At 40.2% G+C, this 19,704-nt stretch overlaps 1 protein-coding gene across 4 annotated transcripts in view; it reads right to left on the bottom strand.

Annotated features, from left to right (window-relative positions):
• The window catches only part of AFF2 (ALF transcription elongation factor 2), a 477,143-nt gene that overhangs the window by 22,736 nt on the left and 434,703 nt on the right, over nucleotides 1–19,704 (bottom strand). For 3 of the 4 annotated variants that reach the window (XM_067548102.1, XM_067548101.1, XM_067548099.1), the window contains 6 exons: nucleotides 16,707–16,869; nucleotides 15,159–16,178; nucleotides 12,833–12,954; nucleotides 6,216–6,444; nucleotides 2,328–2,464; nucleotides 1,648–1,711 (listed from right to left, as the gene is read on the bottom strand). In XM_067548102.1, coding sequence (XP_067404203.1) covers nucleotides 1,648–1,711; nucleotides 2,328–2,464; nucleotides 6,216–6,444; nucleotides 12,833–12,954; nucleotides 15,159–16,178; nucleotides 16,707–16,869 — 1,735 coding nt within the window. The remainder of the gene's footprint in view (nucleotides 1–1,647; nucleotides 1,712–2,327; nucleotides 2,465–6,215; nucleotides 6,445–12,832; nucleotides 12,955–15,158; nucleotides 16,179–16,706; nucleotides 16,870–19,704) is intronic. The other variant, XM_067548100.1, reaches the window with a different exon arrangement.

The raw sequence follows: 19,704 nt of genomic DNA, 5'->3' as shown, positions 1-19,704 counted from the left end.
CGGAGAAAAGTGGATTGACATAGCATGTTGAGACCATCATGAGCTTGAGCCTGTAAATATTTGCTAACATAGAGCAGGCAGGTTTATGCCAGAACGATGTGTGTTTCCCTTAAAGGTCAATCAGCTGCAGGAGGTGTTGTCAGTCTGCTTCTGTGAGCCTTCCCTGTGTATAGATGTCAGCGTTCTGACTGAACATGCTCTACTGAGTCAGTCTGAAGTAATCAGCGTGGGCCACCTTCTGTTAACGGGCATATCAGGAGATCTGACTTCTAGCTTAGTGACAATCGGGGGATGTTGCCAAAAACCTGAGCCTGTAGCTTCCTGCCCCTGAATCAGGAAAAGGAGCAGGGAGAGCTGAAATTGGCAGTTTGACCCTCCCCTTCCGTCCCTGCCAGTCCCCCAAAGCTGCAACACTGCTAAATGTGTTACTTTTTTTGCTTGTGTTTGTTTGCAACTACAGTCATTTGCAAGCATGAGTGATAGATTCTTTCCTTGTCAAATAAACTGATTTACAGGAAAAATATTGTTTTCCCCCTTGAAATAGAGAATTAGTCACCCCAATCCTATTAGTTGCCCTGCATGTGATTTGTGGCAGGAAATTTAGAAGCCAGGGTCAATTTTATTTTATAGTGACCTTACTTAAAGAAATAAGAGTTATATACCACTAAGGCTGTGTATAGGAGCTGCTGCACCGCACCAGCTGCAGCAGACAGGACGAAAATCTCCATTACAATGCAGTGGACGTGCTGCAGACACTGCAGAGCCCATAGCCTATCAAAATATGCAGTTCCAGCTAAATCAAAATGCTTTGCCGAATCAGGTTGATTTCATCAGAATTTTGTTTTGGAAGAAAACTGGAAAAAACTTTTGACATTGAAAAAATGTCTTGTTTCAACGTTTACAGAATAAAACGTTTCATTTTTTGTGTTCTGAGATGACTTTTCTTAAAAAAAAAAGTGCATCACATTCTACATCATATAATATAATACAATGATATCATAATGCTTCAGTCGAGCCAAAGTGAATTATTTTTTGGAATTTTCCTTCCTGGAGAATTCTGAAATGTTCAGTTTTAAAATCCTTCTGAAAACAACATTTCTTTTCTCTGCAGAGCCCCTGTAGGCAGCTTCTTTTAGGCCATCTTAATAGAACACTGAGCCCTGGTCTACACTTACCTGGTGATTTGGCGGCAGTCAACGAGAGTTACGCAAGCTACGCAGAGTAGTTTGCATAACTCCTGTCGACTGCTGTACTTTCCTTCTACGTGGCGTCTTCACTGCACTGCGCCGATGCAGCACTATGCCACTTCAGGGGGTGGTTTTACAGTGTCGACTTCTGGATCGATTGAGCGGGTCTTCACTGACCGCTCAATCAATCCAGAAAGGTCGATCAGACGGCAGCGACTTTGCCACCGTCAGAGTAGACATACCCTGAGTTAAGAGTTAGGGACAGGGTTCAGACTTGGGGTTGCTGTGGTCAGTTTATATGAAGCCTGATCCAAGATCCAATGAGGTCAACAGAAAGAGTCCATTTGGTTTTAGTCATCTTTGGATGAGGCCCACCATATATATGTTTACCCTTGATGATCCCTTCAGAAACACACAATTCAATACTTGAAAAAAAGGCAGAAAAGGGATGGAAACCTACCAGGGCATCGGCTTTGTGCTTTAGCTTCTTAGCCTCTTGCATGTAATAGTCTGCATTGTGAAGCCTAAAGAGACAGAGTTAATTCTTTCAGGACTACATTTTCATACTGTCGGACAAACGGTATCCAAGAAGAATGTTGACTGTTTCTAATAGACAAATATGTCCACTTATTTGTTTACATTTATTCTGATATTAATATGAAACTGCTGAATGTAATGATGTGCTTCGTGAGCATGTTACGGGTGAGCACAAATGGTGAGTTGTGGAAAACAACAGCCCAAAGGGGGCCATTAATGTGTGCCGAAGGGAGGAAAAGGCAAAATAACTCAAACCAATTAACTATAACGTGTTGCCATTAGAGAAGCTAAAATAAAAAATTAGAGAAAAATTAAACTGGAATTCAACATTTATAATCTGAAAACATTTGTCAAAAGACTCTTGATTAATACATGCTAAAAATTCAATTGTCAAGAGAAAAACTCTATGTACTATCATGTTTTGACGTTGACGCTAAGGGTCCAATTCTGCCTTTATAGCACAGGCACAGTTCCCATTGTTTTGCCTGTGTGAAGACTGTTGATTGAGGCCCCTAGTATATAACTGATATTTAACCCAAAGAGATTATTAGACAACTAAATAAAATCTTCCTTCACGTGTTTGTACTGTTTAATACTACATACATGTCATCAAATGTAATTTTAGGTCTTCTTGACTCAGATTTCCCATTGGAGAGTGTAGGCATTGTAGACCAGATGTCTGTTTCTAGATGGCTGGTATCAAGGAGACTGTTTGTTGGTCTATTGTGAGATTCCTCCTCCTAAAGAAGAGAATTTTCATTAACTCTTTAAATTTTGACACAAATACTTTTATGTGTTAGAAACACTGAAACAAAACAAGAAAAAACATCACGGACATAGCTTGAGGTTAAAATTCAGATACTTGTTCACATTTTAGGAACCTCACAAATCACCCTATTTTCCCTCCTAATACAAACCCACTTGATTAATTAAGCACTGTGATAACATATTGCTCACATGCCTGACCTCATTAACACATGCTTTCAGAAAGGTGTAAAGTCAGCATTGATACCACAGAACACTATTCGCTAGAGAGACCTATTAAAAGTGAGGGGAGAGGGATTCTGGAATGTGGGCTGATTATAGCTAGAGATATAACAAAAGAATTTAGGCTAGGCAATTGGAATTCATTTGTAAACAATGTTTATAATCAGATGAACTGAATTACAGATTAACCAATGAACTATGGAAAAGCCCTATAATACATTTTAGCTGGTGAATATTTCAAATACCAACTCAGTGGATAAATCAAGCATGTATCTGACGAATGTGATGCAAATCTGTGACAAAATCGCATCCTTAGTCATAATTTAGATGGGAATCCTATCACTTATCTCCTTGACACAGGACTTCTAGTCACTCGCCTACAGTGGGATCTGTGAACAAATCCGATGCTGGGATTGAGGGAGGAAATAGCCCTGCTGTTTACATAGCACTATTTAGTTGCTGATGTATGCAGTTCATTTTGGCATTGATTTTGGTAGAAGGCATGTGTACTACTCTTGCAGTTTGAAGTAAAGTGACATGATGATATCAGAAAGCAATAGGGATGAGCGAATAAAGTAAGGTGAATTGTCACTTCCATTCTTATGCAACTTGAGTGTTTTCATTTTACAATACAATGTTGGCAACCTTTCATAACATGGGAGATTGTGACAAATGAGGCCACACACACCCATATCTGCAACGGTCAAAATCCAATGGAAGCAAACAAGAAAATCTTGCATGATGGAGACTCCATAATTATGGTTGCTTTCTAAAATGGTCTTAAAATTAAGCATAAATTACCATTTTTCTCTAAAAATAGTTGTCCAATTGGTGTGAAATTTCATACAGGATTAATTTTCATGCCCCTTGGATTTTCTAAGCAGTTTTTTTTTTGTTTCTTTTCATAGATGTTTAAGAAGAAGCCTTTGAAACTGGCTAAAAAGTTTCCTTTGCAGCTGTACATTTCATTGTTGACCGATATCTATTAAAAAATCTCATTGCCAATCTAGACAAAACTTGGCAGAGAAGAGGCCCCTGAGGAGAACTGTTCAAATGGGAAGATTTTAAAAAGAATGTTGAATTTATGGTCATTTTTTAGCTGTTGTTCTCATAATAACTCAAAGTTTTTGGACTGTGCACGCAAACTAACTTGATTGATGGAGGCCAGGTGCATGCAATCCTGATAGATGGAAGAGGCTAGGTGCACAGAAGTCTGATTGATAGGATGTGAGGGCGATGGACACTTGCAAGCCTCTCTGGTTGATGGGGTCCAGATGCACACATGTGTGACTGGTTCAGAGAAGGAGGAGAGGGCTGGGCATGAGCAAGCGTGGTTGGTAGATGGTTTTAGGGAGTGAGTACATGCAAGCCTGACTATTTGATTGAGAAGGGGGAAGGAAGAGAAAGAGAGAGATGGGTGCACACAAGCCGGACTGCTGGAGCCCAACGCAGACAAACCTGATTAATGGGAGCTGGGTGTGTTCAAACCTGATTGGGCATACATAAAGCCTTCTCTCTGAAGGCCTCATGTGCAGCTGCTGATGGATAAAAATATTCTCCTGTTGCACTTCTAGAGTCCCATGTCCCCTCCTCCACGTCTCATTCAGTGCCACCCCCAATTAAGCATTGCCACAAACCAAGGGAATTCCGACACAAAATGCTTTGTTTGTGAAGTGTGAAGCACTGCTATATATAGATCATGCCTGACCCAAAACCACAAAACAAGCCGAGGGAAAGTAATGCCACCTAGCAGCACATACTATTTTCTGCTTCGCTTTCAGCCACTTGCCCCTTGTCATGACAGCTACTGTATACCACAGAACATGAATGACAATGGTAACTCTGCCCTCCGTAGGGACGCCAGCTTTCCATCACTCCTTTTAAGCACCCTGCTGAACACTCTCCTTGACCTACTTACCTTCTCCTGCCACAGCCAACTCCTACGCCAAATGTCAACAACCAGTAGTGCTGAGGGACAGAGTAATCTGGTAGAAGGGTGTGTCCCTACAGGCGACAGCGGGGCAGAGTTCAGATTGTGTTGTGTAGTCTGTAGTTTAATGGGAACGTGTGTGCCTGGGAGGGAGCTTGGAGGATGAGAGGGTCTGTAAAGTTAGGAACTTAACTTGTCTTCTCTTTGCTGTAGTGGGTTTGTATCAGGCATTTCGTGGGTATAACAATCCCAACTGCTTCACAATAGAGTGTTTTGTGTATTATGTAGATATCCCAGTGAGAAAGGCCTTGAGTTGGCAGAAGCCAAATTAAAGTAAACAAAGGTGGACAAGAAGCTGGATATGAGTCAACAGTCTGCTCTTATTGCCAAGAAGGCTAACAGCATATCGGGCTGCATTAGTAGGAGCATTGCCAGCAGATGGAGGGAAGTGATTATTTCCCTCTATTTAGCACTGGTGAGACCACATTTGGAGTATTATGTCTCGTTTTGAGCCCCCCACTAAAGAAAGGATGTGGAAAAATTGGAGAGAGTCCAGGGGAGGGTGACAAAAATGATTAGGGGGCTGGAGCACAAGACTTATGAGGAGAGGCTGAGGGAACTAGGCTTGTTTAGTCTGCAGAAGAGAAGAATGAGGGGGGATTTGATAGCAGCCTTTAACTACCGGAAAGGGGGTTCCAGGGAGGATGGAGCTAGGCTGGTTTCAATGGTAGTAGATGACACAACTAGGAGCAATGGTCTCAAGCTGCAGTGGGGAAGGTCTAGGTTTGATACTAGAAAAAACTTTATCATTAGGAGGGTGGTGAAGCACTTGAATGGGTTACCTAGGGAAGTGGTGAAATCTCCATCGTTAGAGGTTTTTAAGATGCGGCTTGACAAAACCCTGGCTGGGATGATTTAGTTGGGATTGGTCCTGCTTTGAGCAGTGGGTTGGTCTAGATGACCTCCTGAGGTCCCTTCCAACCCTAATGTTCTATAATTCCATGATTCTAAGGTAAGGAGGAAAGCAATTCAGGAGGCAGTTCATGGTAGAAATACAGATGCTCAGATATTCGGTCCATGAGTGTGGTACAGACAGGTAATTTTTCATTGGATTTTTATTGTCGGTTCAGTTCAATCGGCAATGCTTAGTTTAGCTACAGCACTTAATTATCAGCTGAGAATTTGGGGATGTCAGTCATATGAAATATGCTAACGTTATACAAAATTCATCAAAGACTTTTTTTTTTTTCTTTACGTGTGTGGTTAAAACTACACAGGCAGTAGGAGTAATTGCAGATAGTGCACTGCTATAAATCCAGCTTTATAAATCTCAGGGACCGGGTGCTCTAGTTAGCTACCCATAATGTCAAATAGACGCTTAAAGCCGATCTAAAAATGGAACTTGCAAGAGTGCTTGTGTGCTGCTCTCAAGCGCTCCACTCCTAGCTGCTCTTCAGTGGAGTTACAGACGGATTTAAACAATGATGTTTAAAAAAAAGAAAATCAAACAGAACAAAGCTTAGATACTTTTGTTTTGTCTTGTTCACTTTCAGCAGCTCCGATCAGTTACTTACACAGATTCCTTTGGGGTTCGAAGAGGATTTGTTCTCGTTCTTTCTGTATTTAGAAGAAGAGGAAGAGCTGCTGGTCTGTAAGGAGTTTGTGACGCTGCTCTCTTGGCTGAAGGAGCTGTTGTCACTGCTGTGCCGCCTGTGCGCTGGCTCATCCAGCAGTGGGGATAACGGAGGAGGGAACAACTTCTCTTCTTTTTTCTTAGTCACCTTTTTAGCTGAACTCCCACTACTGCGAAACAGACAAGAAGTGGTTGTGTTACAAGCCCTGGGGTATTTTTAAATTGTCTATGTCGCCAAACACTTGATATTATCTAACCGCAGGCCAGATTCTGCCCTCACGTGGGCATGGCCATCCCGATATTCCATGACTCTGAGTAGAAGGAAGCCAGTGAAGGTTTAAAGCAACCCTTGCCTTCTTTGCCTCTTTAATGACTGCAGAGGCCCTTTGTTTTGGGGGACTATTTTGTTTGCCTGTGTTAATACAGTTGCGGACCTTTTAAACACTAAAGTGAGTCAGTCGTCATCAGGGAAGGGGTTAGGGGCTCCGATCCCCGAAAGCACTTAAGAAGATGCTTAACTTTATGCACAAGAGTAGCCCTTTGAGGTCAAAGGGACCACTCTTTTGCGTAAAGTGAAACATTTTAAATGCTTTGCTAGATTGGGGCCATATGCCTGCCCTTAGTAAATATCCATCATACAACACAGCATGCGAATGACCTACCAAATAATAGCCATAACATGATGATTATTTCACCTCCCGAGTAAAACTGATGTGCACTACTACAGAAAATGAGTCAGAGCAGCTGGCAAAAGCTCTTGAGTGAATACCGATTAATGAATGAAACTGGTTTAGAAAATAAATATGGCTTTAACATGAAAGCTGACACACTGCTAAGGTCTTTTGTCTGTTTCGTATAGAAGAATGGTCACGAGTGTATAAACTGCAGCTATGTAAACCCCCCTGACTGTTTAACGTGTTAATTTGGTCATGGATTTTTATTTTAGTTACTGTCCTAGTCCAATCCATGAAGATTACTTGGAATTTTAATCTTTTCTTAGACAACTAATATTGCGCTACACAGTCATTTACTTTTCATGATTATTGAGTAAAATTTTCAATAACAAATTAAGTTAACAAGAATTTATGTATCCCTCTTAGTCAATTTCAGTAAGTGTCAGGACTTATAGATTTACAATACCTCAGAGCAACCAATCAAAGAGGAACAAGCAATGCAAGCTGCCTAATTCCTCGATCTGGTGACCATCAATACCATCCTCCTTATTCCAGCCTGGCTGTGTTCTACAGTATTACCAATTTTAATGATAATTGTGTCTATTTCAGTAATTTCCTAATTGTGACCTTTGCGTCAATTTTAGCCATACAAAAGCGTTTTAATGTTTCCATGACCTTACAGATGACAACCAAACAAAAACCTGATACACTTTATTGTCATTACCACTCAGAAGGATTTTCAGTACAATTAATAAATGGCTATCACCTGGCTAATAAACAATAATAAATGGCTGATCACCCTGTGGAAAGCTCTTCTCGATATGCAAGTTCTTCAGACCAAGGGACTCTCACCTGCACAGCCTGTCTCTGGCCTTATAGGATGCTTATGGATACTGACTGCACAACAGGCTCTTTTATTCAGAAGACAGGTTGGGCCAGCTGAATACCTGGTACACAGATGTTTGCATTTGGCCTTATTCAGCTGGTCAACCTGTCTTCTGAATAAAACAGCCGGTTGGAGTTCACTTGTGGAAAAAAAAGGGTTGGTGGGGTCTGTGATCCTGTCCTCACATCAGAAAGTCAGAGGGGCTTTTCTCCTCCATAAACATTTTGTTGGGGGAAGAGGGAGTTGAGTCTGGTGGGCCCACTTCAAAAGTTCTGGCAGGAAGATTGAACGTCAGTCACTCCCCTCACCGCAGGACCTGATCCAGCCCCTGCTGCAAGATGCTAAAGTTACTCTGAGCCTCCCTTGATCGTTTTATAAGTCCAGCTAATTGAATTCAGGCTATGTGGAATCCACCACTCTGCCCTTTGGAAGATAACAACCTAACACACATAACAACCTAAGCAGCATTCCCCGGTTGCTACTGAGGAGGAAGTAAATGTCATCTAGAACAGCCTCAGCACTGGTGGTTGGGTAGCTGGGCTGCCACGAGAGATGCCTATTCTCTTGGCGAGGGTTAGATATGTCAGAAAGGGAATATTTTTAAGAGAGCTGGCCTCTGTCTTTGGGGCACTGCCTACAATTTTGCACCCACACTTCAGTTGTGGGCTCAAACATTAGTAGGGGCACGTACAGTTACAGATGCAGCTTCTCAGATTTGACACACAAGGTCATTACAAACAGACACACACACACACACACATATATCTAACCCAGCAAAAGCCCTTTGAGTGTTCCAGCCCCAACTGCAGTTTTTCATTTCCTTAGTTGCCCTCTCAATACAAATAGGGCTTCAGGGAAATTAAACTGAACTTTTGTAGCAATGTTATCTGCTTCAGATTTATGCCAAATCATGGATGTTAAGAATAACCTCCATGAAATCAATTGTTACCAGTAGTTAACTGGACTGTCACTTTGCTTTGGGCTGTTAATGGGCTAACAAGCTGGTTTTTGATTGCAGTAATCACTAATTTTGAATGAATTCATTGCAATAGTCACCTGGACTTAATTTGCTGACATGATTGTTAGTTAAATTATATTTATAATCAAGTGAGAAACATAGTAAAAATGCATGAAAAAATACAAGCAGAACTGATGGTCTTGTGGCTGCAGGGTTTAATCTTTGTGTCTGAGAAGGCCAATTATCAAGGAATGAGAAGTCTCCCCGTCTGGTTTTTTCAGTCTTGTTTATTGTAGGGTATGAGGCAAGCCACAAGGGAGTCAGTGTCTGAAGGATGAAGAATTTTCATCTACTCTCGAATTTCAAGCTGCCATTCTTTACCCTTACTTTATCCACTCTTTGTAGTGTGCTATAATATCTCCAGCCCATTAGTGAGACAAAGCCATTGTCTGTGCCAATCACTTGGCTTTACCTTTCTTCCACTCTCTCTGTCACCAGAGAAATGCTTCACACTGATGGTGTATCTAATCTTCTGCAGGGGGTTAGTAGGGAAAGGTCATTCTCACATTAGGTTGGACCATGTGGCAGCAACTGAATGAAGCTGAAGTCTTTGTCATAGATGTACTAGGGTGGTTTTATTGTGAACAACACTATAATGAATGCTGTTGTGCCCACCCCAGGGACCACCAAATATATGTCGCCTAGTACAGGTGCATCTTTAACTAAAGGTCAAACAAACCTGTAGTGAAAATCTTGGAAATGCTCTAAAATGATTGCTTAAGACAGACTGTTATCTGCTAGATGTTGTGCATGTTTCACTGTACGAGCTTAATTTGAAAACCAGGCTCCCATTTTGCATCTGCAAATAACTACTGGTGCAATTATACATGTACAAATGCTGGCAGGTAACTGTATAATCACTGGATTGTACCCACAAACTAGATAGTCAGACATTAATTGCCATCACCTGCATGAGCAATTAATTACACCCGCAAAATGGCTCTTGCAAGTAAATAACTATATTAACGAAGATAATATAATAATAACAAAAATAAAATTGCTAGTACAAAATGGTTGGCCGATCAATTAAATTAAAAAAGCTCTGTATGCTTCGTGTCCCCAGCAATCTCTAGAAAGCAGATATTTAGGTTCATTTGAGATTTTATACGCTAGGAATACAACACTTAATTTCTGAACCACTAAATACTCTCTCCTCTCTGTTCCTGTTATCCTGTGGAAAGATGGTACAAAATTGTTATTTGTCTGCCTAAAATGAAGAACAATTTTTCAACCAAGATAGGGTTAGTACAATTTTCATCAAGTATATATAAAATTCATGCAGCAGATCTTCTCTAGTCTGCAAACTACAATTCACAGTAAAAATAAAAATGGCCGTCTCATCCCACGTTTCAAAAAGATTTAATATCCTAGGGGATGATCCTAAGACCACAAGTAAATGGGAAGACTGTCATTGATTTCAGGCCCCAAGTGTGGGAGGAAGGTTTCATGTCACTAAAAATACATTCACTGGCACATTATGACACATTAGAAATCATTAAATTTGAACTGTAATTATTAAAATATTTATATACAGCATATCTTGGTCCTGATTTGAGAAAAGGCAACCCCTCCCAGGACTATGTATAAGAATATACAAGTGGATGGATGCCTAAGTGTTTATGCAGTTGCTATGGCTGCATAATGAAAATGGGCATTTGTGTGGGCAAGTGATTATTAGGTGTATAACTGACCATCTAAACATGCCAATACCCAACTTGCTTGTTCAATTATGGAAATGGTATGGGCAAATTAGTCATTTAATCCCTTGTGGTTTTCTAAAAACCTGTCCTTTGTGATTTGGTGTCCTTGCTTGTTTGGTTGCGTCTGTTCACGGAGGGCCAGGTTTTTAAAGGTAATTAGGTGACTAAAGAGTCATACTGATTTACACTGATTTCAAGAGGAGTTAGGCACCCAGGCACTTTTGAAAATCCTAGTAGGCGCCTATTGCATCGCGAAGTACCTAAATATTTTTAAAAATCTGACCCCATGGATCCTGATGCTTCAATCAGATCTGTGTGGGTGGATCCTTGTGACCACTGGGGGTTTGCATATGCGCAAAGATTAATTCACTCAGACACGATTGTAGCATCGGACTTTATTTGCTATTTCATAATAGTTCTCACAGTCATTAAATACAGATTAGCAAGGCTCTACTGCATTAATATGTAGAACCTTCAGGAATAAAATCTGGGGCTTAAGTGACAAGCTATCTTTTAATATTTTACCACTGCAGTGTTATTTCCCCCCAACCTTTTGAATTACTGACTGGTTTAGACTCATTTTTTTGTAGTTTATCCCTGATGGAAAATAGAACTGTTCCTGAATGCTTAAAAATAATCTGGGGCTGTGCAGAAATTTGTTATTACACATTCAATCCCCTAGTCTTGGGATCAGGGTTGATCTACATTCAGCTGCGCATCACTGGAAGCTGCAGACCTGAATTATCAACCAATATAGGATTTGTTTAAAATGAACTCAGAAGATATTAATAACAAATACAACATGATGCAGGCCTCAATTACATCAGTGGCTAAGGAGTCAAAAATTTTGGTTCACAACTCACGGCAGGCAAAAGAAAAAGCTAACATATGGAAATAACTATTGATGGACACAATTATATTTTAACCGAGAATACCAAAGGCTTGAAAGCTCTAAGGAATCAAATTAATGACCTGGAAAACAAGCTCAAATTAAGAAACATCAGGTTGGGGGTGGATCCCTAGGGCTTGTTTGAGACAGGAAAAGAAAATTTTTTTTAATGGATAATGGAGGTGTTGGGGATGGATAATTTTTTATTCCCTCTCCAATATATCTCAGTTCATTGTATTTTTCAGGAATGACAATTGGGAACACCCATCATGATGCTTTAAATGGGCAACATGTTATGGACCATGCTGTCACCTGCAAATCATCTGACTTTTCCAGACTTAACAAAATAGAGGACCAGCCCCTGATCTAATTGTCAGTGGTGTAAATCTGGACAATGTGGAGTTATTCTGTAATTAAAGCACCATAAATAAGATTATAATCTGGTCTGTAGACTTCATAATGGCTTTAAAAAAGGCAAACTAAATAATAAATTTCAGAACTTCTCAATTTTAAATATTACTATTATTACTATTAATATTACTATATTACTATATATATTACTATTATTATTCACAAGATCATGTACTTTCTGGGCCCGATTCTTTGCTTGCACCAGTGTAAATCAGAAGTTACACCTCTGAAGCCAATAAAAGTGTAAAACTGATAGGAAAAGAGAAAGGCTTTCTCTATATTTATAGAATGTTAATCTTGTGATTATAATAATATTAAATGTTATTCATGTGGTGCCTGATTGCTCATGTATTATAGCCATCTCAAACAAAATGCAACACTTCAGAGAGACACCAATTAGATGGTTATATGTACCCAGCAAAATAAAGTGATACTTAATGTTAAGTACTTTCTATTAGCTTTGTATTGTACGAGGTTAACATGCCAGGACTCCACTAGTCGTTTGGTAGGACTGCTCCATAGTTCAGGTGGCATCACATTTAGAATAAGGACCTATGTGTGTGTGTGTATGGATCTACTTATAAGGGCCAAATCCTGATCCCACTGAGGTTAATGGCAAAACCACCATCAATTTCAGTAAACCCAAGTTTTGTCCCTCAGAAAATGAAATTCGTACGTTCCTATGGATTTCTTTTCCAGTAGAAAACTCTGGGTGTTCAGGGTAGGGATAATCACAGCAACGTGGACCTGGCTGAGAGGACAGGGCATACGTGTGTATCAACACTTGAGTGCCTCAGTGATGCCGTGGTTTCCACGAGCCCAGCAAAAGGATAGCTCAAGTCCATTCAGAAAACATGGATCCCCCTATATGACAGATGGGAGCTCCTGGGCAACCCCCATGCTTTACCACAGCGTTTCACAACAAATGCTTTTGAAGAGCAGGGTCATTAAATCACAGCTCAAGATTAAGAAATACTTACTCTTTAGTGCTGGTTAATCTGTGATTAGGTATCGGAGAAATACAAGGCGGAAGTAGGCATGAGGCTGAGGTGTCCTCCAGGCGCTGTTTCTTATTTTCAAACATATCCAAGCTTTCGGACTGCTTGAACAAAAGAAGAAGAGCTTGAAACATGCAGCAGCTAAGCACCCATTCACCTTACCATTAAGAGAAGCTTAGGAATCTCAGCATATTTCCTTTGAAGTAGCAGCAGATAAAATAGTGATATCGAAGAGAAGTGAAAGTAACTAGAAAGCAGGCCTACATGTGCTGAACTGTTTTACAAACACCTGACAAAGTTATTTAACAACTAACACAGCTGGATAACTGGAAAGCTAATGCCTCACTTTACTATCGTTTTCTTCCATATTTCATCATATTTTAATTAATAATCAAGATCTAAGGACCTGACCCTGTAAAATCTTATTCATGTGTGTAGCTTTTTTACTCATTAACTTACTTGAAGTCAGTGGGACAACTTTCATGAGTAAGGATTACTCAGATGAGTGAGAAGCTGCAGGACTGAGCCCTAAAGTGGTAGTGATTAGCAAGGCGTAGGTGGTTCAAAATTTAGCTTGACAGATTCCCTGTTGCATGACCTCAGTGCCTGAACTAAGAAGATATAAGCAAAGCTGATTATTGCTCTGTCACTGGAACCTTCATGCTGTCTCTCAAAGCCATCAGCTTGTGCCTTAAATAAATCTTTTAATAAAATGATTTAGAAACCCAAATTAGCCTCTTCCTGACATGTTTTAAACACATGCAGCACGGTTTTCCCTTAATTGGCTTGTTTCCCCCTGCGTCACTGTGAGCAGCAATACTGATGATCATACAACTGCCACAATGGAAAAGAAAGGGCTATTTTAATACTCAGCTGAACATTTTTATTCTAATGGAATGCCCAAGCACCCCAAGAGTGCACCTTTTCATCATGTCAGCTCCTGATCCAAAGTCCCAGCTAATGAAGGGAGGTGGTTCCCCCAAACCTTTTATATAGCCCATTATACTCCATGTGCTACTGGTCTAGCTACCAATACTGAGGTCCTCTTCTAGCCAGGATACTTACTCTGAGACTAACACCCCACTGAGTTAGCAATTCAGCAAGTTGCTAGCATGTTATTTACCTAAACCCCAGCACACATGTGCGTGCACACAGGCACACAAAATACACATTCACACAAACCTTTCTTTCTGCATAATTTTAATTCATAGGCAAAGAGTTAAACCAGAGATTCAGCACCCACAGACCTTACTCACGGGATTATTTCTACTGAAGCCAATGCGAGTATTCACATGAGTAAGGGCTGCAAGCCTTTTTCACGTATTAACTCCCTCCTTCTATCTTCAGACCGCTCTAAATCAGCATTTTAATGCAGTTCAGGAGGCCAATAGAACTGATAGCTGAAGTCACATTTCCAATGATTTATAAAATTTGGGGTATAAAAATATGAAATGATGTCTTCTCTCTGAGAGACTAGAGCATAACCATTTCAGCTGGAAAATCCCTCTACAAAAATTCATTTATGATACCAAACCTCCATTTCTTTTCTGAAAACACATTTTAGCTTGAGGCATACTGTCATATTCCACAAAATAGGCTACCCTTGGGCATAAATAACATAAAACACATGCTAGAACACAGTCCCTTAAATCAAAATATATTCTGAGTTTCAGGTAGTTGCAAAGGAAGAGCAGTTAGTTAAGCAAATCGTATTTCTATAAATCACATTTGTTTAGATAACAAAATTATATTTTTAAAGACCGAATTCACCAGTACCATAAGCAAGTACAACTCCATTGACTTTAATGAAGCAGTGCTTGCTTAAGTCAGTGGTGAATTGGTCGGTAACTCTCTAGACAGCAAAAACCTGCCTTCCAAACAGAAGCCACATTTTCTGGGTACACTCAAACCTCAGTAATTTGTACGAGTCTTTGGGAGTCCCACTGCAGATTACTGAACATTGCAAATTAACATGTAAGTGAACAACCACAATGGAAAAGCACAAAAGATACTTCACCAAATATACACCGTTCATTGATTTTGACAGCTCGAGTTTGGTTTTAAATAGTGTATGATGAAAATTCACAATGCACTAGTAAATATAGTGTAGCATCTTTTGTAAAAACAATCCTGTCTTAGTAATATTACCCCTCTCTACAGAACTGTCTCTTCAATTAAATCTTTGCTGAGAGGTTTTGGGACAGGTTTGAAAAAGTGCAGCTCTCTGAGGTTCTACTGAATCTGGTACAGACCCAGCTGCCACACACAGAAATGGAGTGGTTTCCTTTGGGCTATAAAAATGATTTACCTTGTGCTTCCTTTTGGATTTTGTGGAGGGCTTTTCAGCAGCTGTGGTGGGGGACTCTCGAGATTGTCGCCTGTGTTTCACATTTGCCTCTCGTGGTTCAGTTTTCACAGACGCCGTCTCACAAGGCTCTTGTCCAGGTATTCTAGAGAGTAAACTAAGGTCTATTTTCACCCAAAGGGATTTGAGTTCTTCATATTCCCTCAGTGGGGACAGAAGTTCATTTTGCACAACTGGAATAGGTGAAAAGAGTTGTTCCTCTAAATCATTGCTGGTCTGATCTATTGATGTGTTGCTGCTGTTGCTCGTTAAACTACTTACACTGAGGATGTTACTACTGGAGTCTTTTACTTTGACGCCATTGGCAGGCCCACTGAAAGCTGGTAATAATTTAGCCTGCAGGCTCTCTTCCTGATCTGTGTTTGAATCAGAAGTAGACGAATCAGTTTCAATAAATTCACGGGACTTCGGAACAATTTTGCTAGGACATCTGTACTTTTTCTTCTCAGAAGCAAGTCCTGTGCTAGTCCTTGGTTCTTTTCTTGGAGCTGTCTTTCCAACTGCTGCTTTTGTCCGAACCTTTGGTTGCTCTGCGGGTTCCTGTGTATCTTTTTCTTTGGGAGTGTTGCTGGTATTATTTGGTTTGGGCCAGTTATACTCTTCTACACTGGAAGTCCTTTCTACCTTTTTGGGTTGCTTTTTCCCAGTAGTCCTTTGTGAAGTCGACTCATTATGAGCAGGTGACTTCTGCTTAGAGCTTTTTGCCTCTGGAGTTTTCTGGGCAACTCGTGGTTTGGCTTTTTCCCGGATGGGATTAAGGATGGCCCTGTCTTTGGAATCAGGCTGGGGCAGGCTGTTATTAAGCTTCCCTTTGTTTTGTCCTTCAGTCTGTTGGCTGCTCTGAGACTGAGAACTGTTCTCACCAGGAGTCTCATTTTGGTTGTTGATAATGGTCTTGTTATGGGGATTCACTTTGTTTAGCCATTTATCCAGCTGCCATTTGTTCGTTGAGGGAGGTTCAGGCTGGAGATTGAAGAATGATAGGAAACAAATCTTAGAGAAGCAATGCATTTTAATTTAAACAACAATTGCGTTTTGAACACAGCCTTTTATTTCGGTCAACCAGTGGTTACTGCTAGTTTTACTATAGTATTTATGGTTAATTAGGGATCCTTATCTAGTTTACAATGTGGCCCTGGAGAAATTAATACAAAGAAAAAGTTAAGCAGGTCCCTGAAGATGTATTTTTTGTCATGTCGCTTTTCCTTAGTCCCAGACAACTACTGTGTCAATAAAATCTTCTCTACTATTGAGCAAAAATCTAAATATTTCTCTAAAGTAGCTGAAATGTGGGCCAGAAGGTTTTCCCCAAAGCTAAAATGAGTGTGTAGATCATGTATTTGACAGTGTAAAGGGAGCAGAAAGCAAACAACAGCAAACAGAATAGGACTTTTATGTTTTCTGAAGGATAGAAGGATTTTGCTTTCAGTGACCATACTTTTTTTTTTCTGAGCGTGTGCTGGGAGAAGGGGGTTGAGGTCAGAGCTTTACCTCTGGAGTTGCACTGCGCGACTCTTCGTTACACTCACTGTCACTGGAGCTGCTTTCGCTGTCGGAATCGGACTCGGAGCTGCTCTCGGACTCACTGGAGCTCCCGGAGCCTCCGCTGGAATGTGCTAGAACTGCACTGTGCGCTGTCTGCAAAGGGAGGCCACTGGGGGGAAGAGAGACCCTCGGTTGAATTTGCTATCTTCCTCATTTTTATTTGAAAAGTCTAACCTCAGGAAACTGATGGTGATGACTCTGCTCACGCAGTCCTTACTCAGCCACAACACCCATTCGCTTCTTTTTGACTCAACAAAGTCTCAAATGGGAATTTTGCTCAGTAAAGACTGAAAAACCCAGCCATCGTTTGTAAATATTTTGGGTTGATGCTTCACAGAACACATTTATGATACTGTTAATAATAATAATAATAACAACAACAAGTCTGAAGGTTACAAAAACTCACTTAAATACTTAAATACTTTGCAAATGAAAACATGGTCTCTTCATTTTTTTTTGTCAGTACATTTATAACTTATGTCCAAATGAAAGACATTAGGCTACTAATATTGGACAGAACACTTAATTTGAAATGAATGCTTGTCGGGTTTTTTTATACCATGGGATACAAAAGCTACATATTTATGACAACGCTCCGGAGGTTCCAGGGATTCTTCGTTGGTAGTTGGTTTTTCCACACAGACTTGTGATGGGGCACTAAGGACATGGAGCGCCTATCGAAAAATGAACATTCCTATAGCACTTTCTTTTCAGCACTCCTCTCCGCCCTGACCAGTTTATGAAAAGACCCCTCTGATGTCATGTTTTCCAGCGTTTATTTTAACCCCACTGGGTGTGAAGGAACCCAGTTTTTAATATCATGGAAGCTTGCCAATCAGAGTCTTTATGAACTCATTTTTAATGTTAAGATTTTTGTCAGGGAGATAACCATAGGATTTTATGTCTGTTCAACTGATCTATAATGCAACTGAGGATTGATTTTAAATTTGTGACGCTGACAAAGCAAAGTGTTTGAAAACAGACACCATTTGCTAATGCTCCTTTATGGATATTCAATACTTCACCTTAATATATCAGATGATGTGTGTGTCCCATACAGAATCATCTTTGCAAACCTGGGAATTTTCTGTGAGTTATAGCCCTTACTTTTCCTCATTTAGCTTCTAGTTCCCTTTTTTCCAAGAAGGATTCCAGCCACATATGGAAGTGCTCTCCTTCACCCCAATTAAAGCAGTTCAACACAGGTAAGTACACGAGGAGCCCTCATCTCAAATATACAGTAACCAAGGAATTTGGAGTGAAGAGGGCCATAAAAATTCTGTATCTGATTCCATTCCACTATAGTCAGGGGCAATGTTGCCACTGACTTCGGTGGCACAAGATCTACCCCTTAATTTTTCCCTCTTTCTAATTTCTCATGCACGTAGCTCATGCCCGCCCGTCCTTAAAGAGATTCATCTTCTAACTAAATGTTCATGATTACATCTCAAATGAACTATGCAGATGAAAAGGGCCCTTCTTGGACAGAAAAAACCCCATTTTAAATGAATTTGTAACTTGCAAATTTCAAGCATGCTAGCAACATTGCTAATTTCATGATGCTTGCAATAAACTAACATGTATGTGCACCATTGCCGCCTGTTGAATGAAATCAGAACAGCCCAGATTTGCATTATAGCTTCTATTTTAAGAGCTAGTGCAGATTCTCCGTTCACTCTAAAGATAGAGGTTGATGCCTTGGAACTGAAGGATCTGATTATCTATCCCTGACATAGCTGTTAAGGCTTGAGTAGCAATGGTCTGCAGTATAGCATCACATTCCTAAATGATCATGAACTTATCACAACATTAATGAATTGTTTCTTGTCATTGATCCACGTATGAGCCCCAAACAATACTCACTGTGGCCCTTACTCAGGAAAGCAACCCAATCTTAGCAATCCATGCTTAGTCCATGCTTATAGTTATGAACACACTAAATTGCTTTGCTGAATTGAAGCCTAAGAATGGAGGTTCCAAAAATGCAGTATGAAAGTCTGATCAGGTACCTGTCCTGACGTTTTTATAGTTTTGTTATATTTATAAATGTGTCTCATGTCCACTGACAGAACATCTGGGTGCTCTGTGGCGCATTAAAGAAACAAACTATCCGCTTGGGTAGCTCCAACAGACCCTAACTTGGTTGTTCATTAAATGCACATAAGTATTTTTTTAAAAACAAACAGTCCCCCCTTCCTCCCCCAGCAAAAATCAAACCAAACCAAACCAAGGGAAGCTTCACTCCAATGAATTAATAGTAGGATCAGTCAAAAAAAATTAAATTAATTTTTTTCCCCACCAGAAAAAAAATGGATTAACCAACATTAACATTTTGGGAATATGGTGATTTTGACCATTTTGTTTATGATTTTTTTTTTACATTATTGAATTTGAAAATGAAATTAGACATTTTGTGCTTCTTTTGAATTTTTTTAAACCAAAGTTTTCCATTTCAGTTTTGGGACTGTGTGTGTGTGGGGGAGGGTGGGGTGTTCCCTCTGATTTTCCCTTTTTCTGCCTCTTTCAAAAAGTACGGAACGTGATAAAAAAAATTCATGCGGTAATAAGAGGGAACTGGAGAGGCGTCGACCCGCGCAGCCTCCTAAGACCTTGGATGTACCATGTGGCTGATGCATGACACGCACACAGGTCAACAAACACTGCTACAAACAGTTCTGGCTCCGGCGCATGGCGCACATGTGCACTCGCGTTCGGAATCCATATAGGGACCAGCACTTGAAGAAGTAGTTTTGGTTTGACATTTCTGAACTGGAAATTTTTGGGACTTTTTGTTTCATGAAAAGTTTCAATATTTCAACTTTTCATCCCCATTTGAAATCTCAAAATTTCCTTGGAGTTGAAAATTCCTGACTTGCTGTAATGAATAACCAGCTATATTTATGAGGAAATATGCAAGCTTTATGTGATGCTCTGACATAGAGCA

Source organism: Emydura macquarii, unplaced genomic scaffold (genome assembly GCF_026122565.2).
Source record: "Emydura macquarii macquarii isolate MOO-44397 ecotype Brisbane River unplaced genomic scaffold, CSIRO-AGI_Emac_v2 contig_1253, whole genome shotgun sequence".
NCBI lineage: Eukaryota > Metazoa > Chordata > Testudines > Chelidae > Emydura > Emydura macquarii.
The sequence above is the reverse complement of the archived record's forward strand: the minus strand, read 5'-3'. Positions and strand labels throughout refer to the sequence as shown.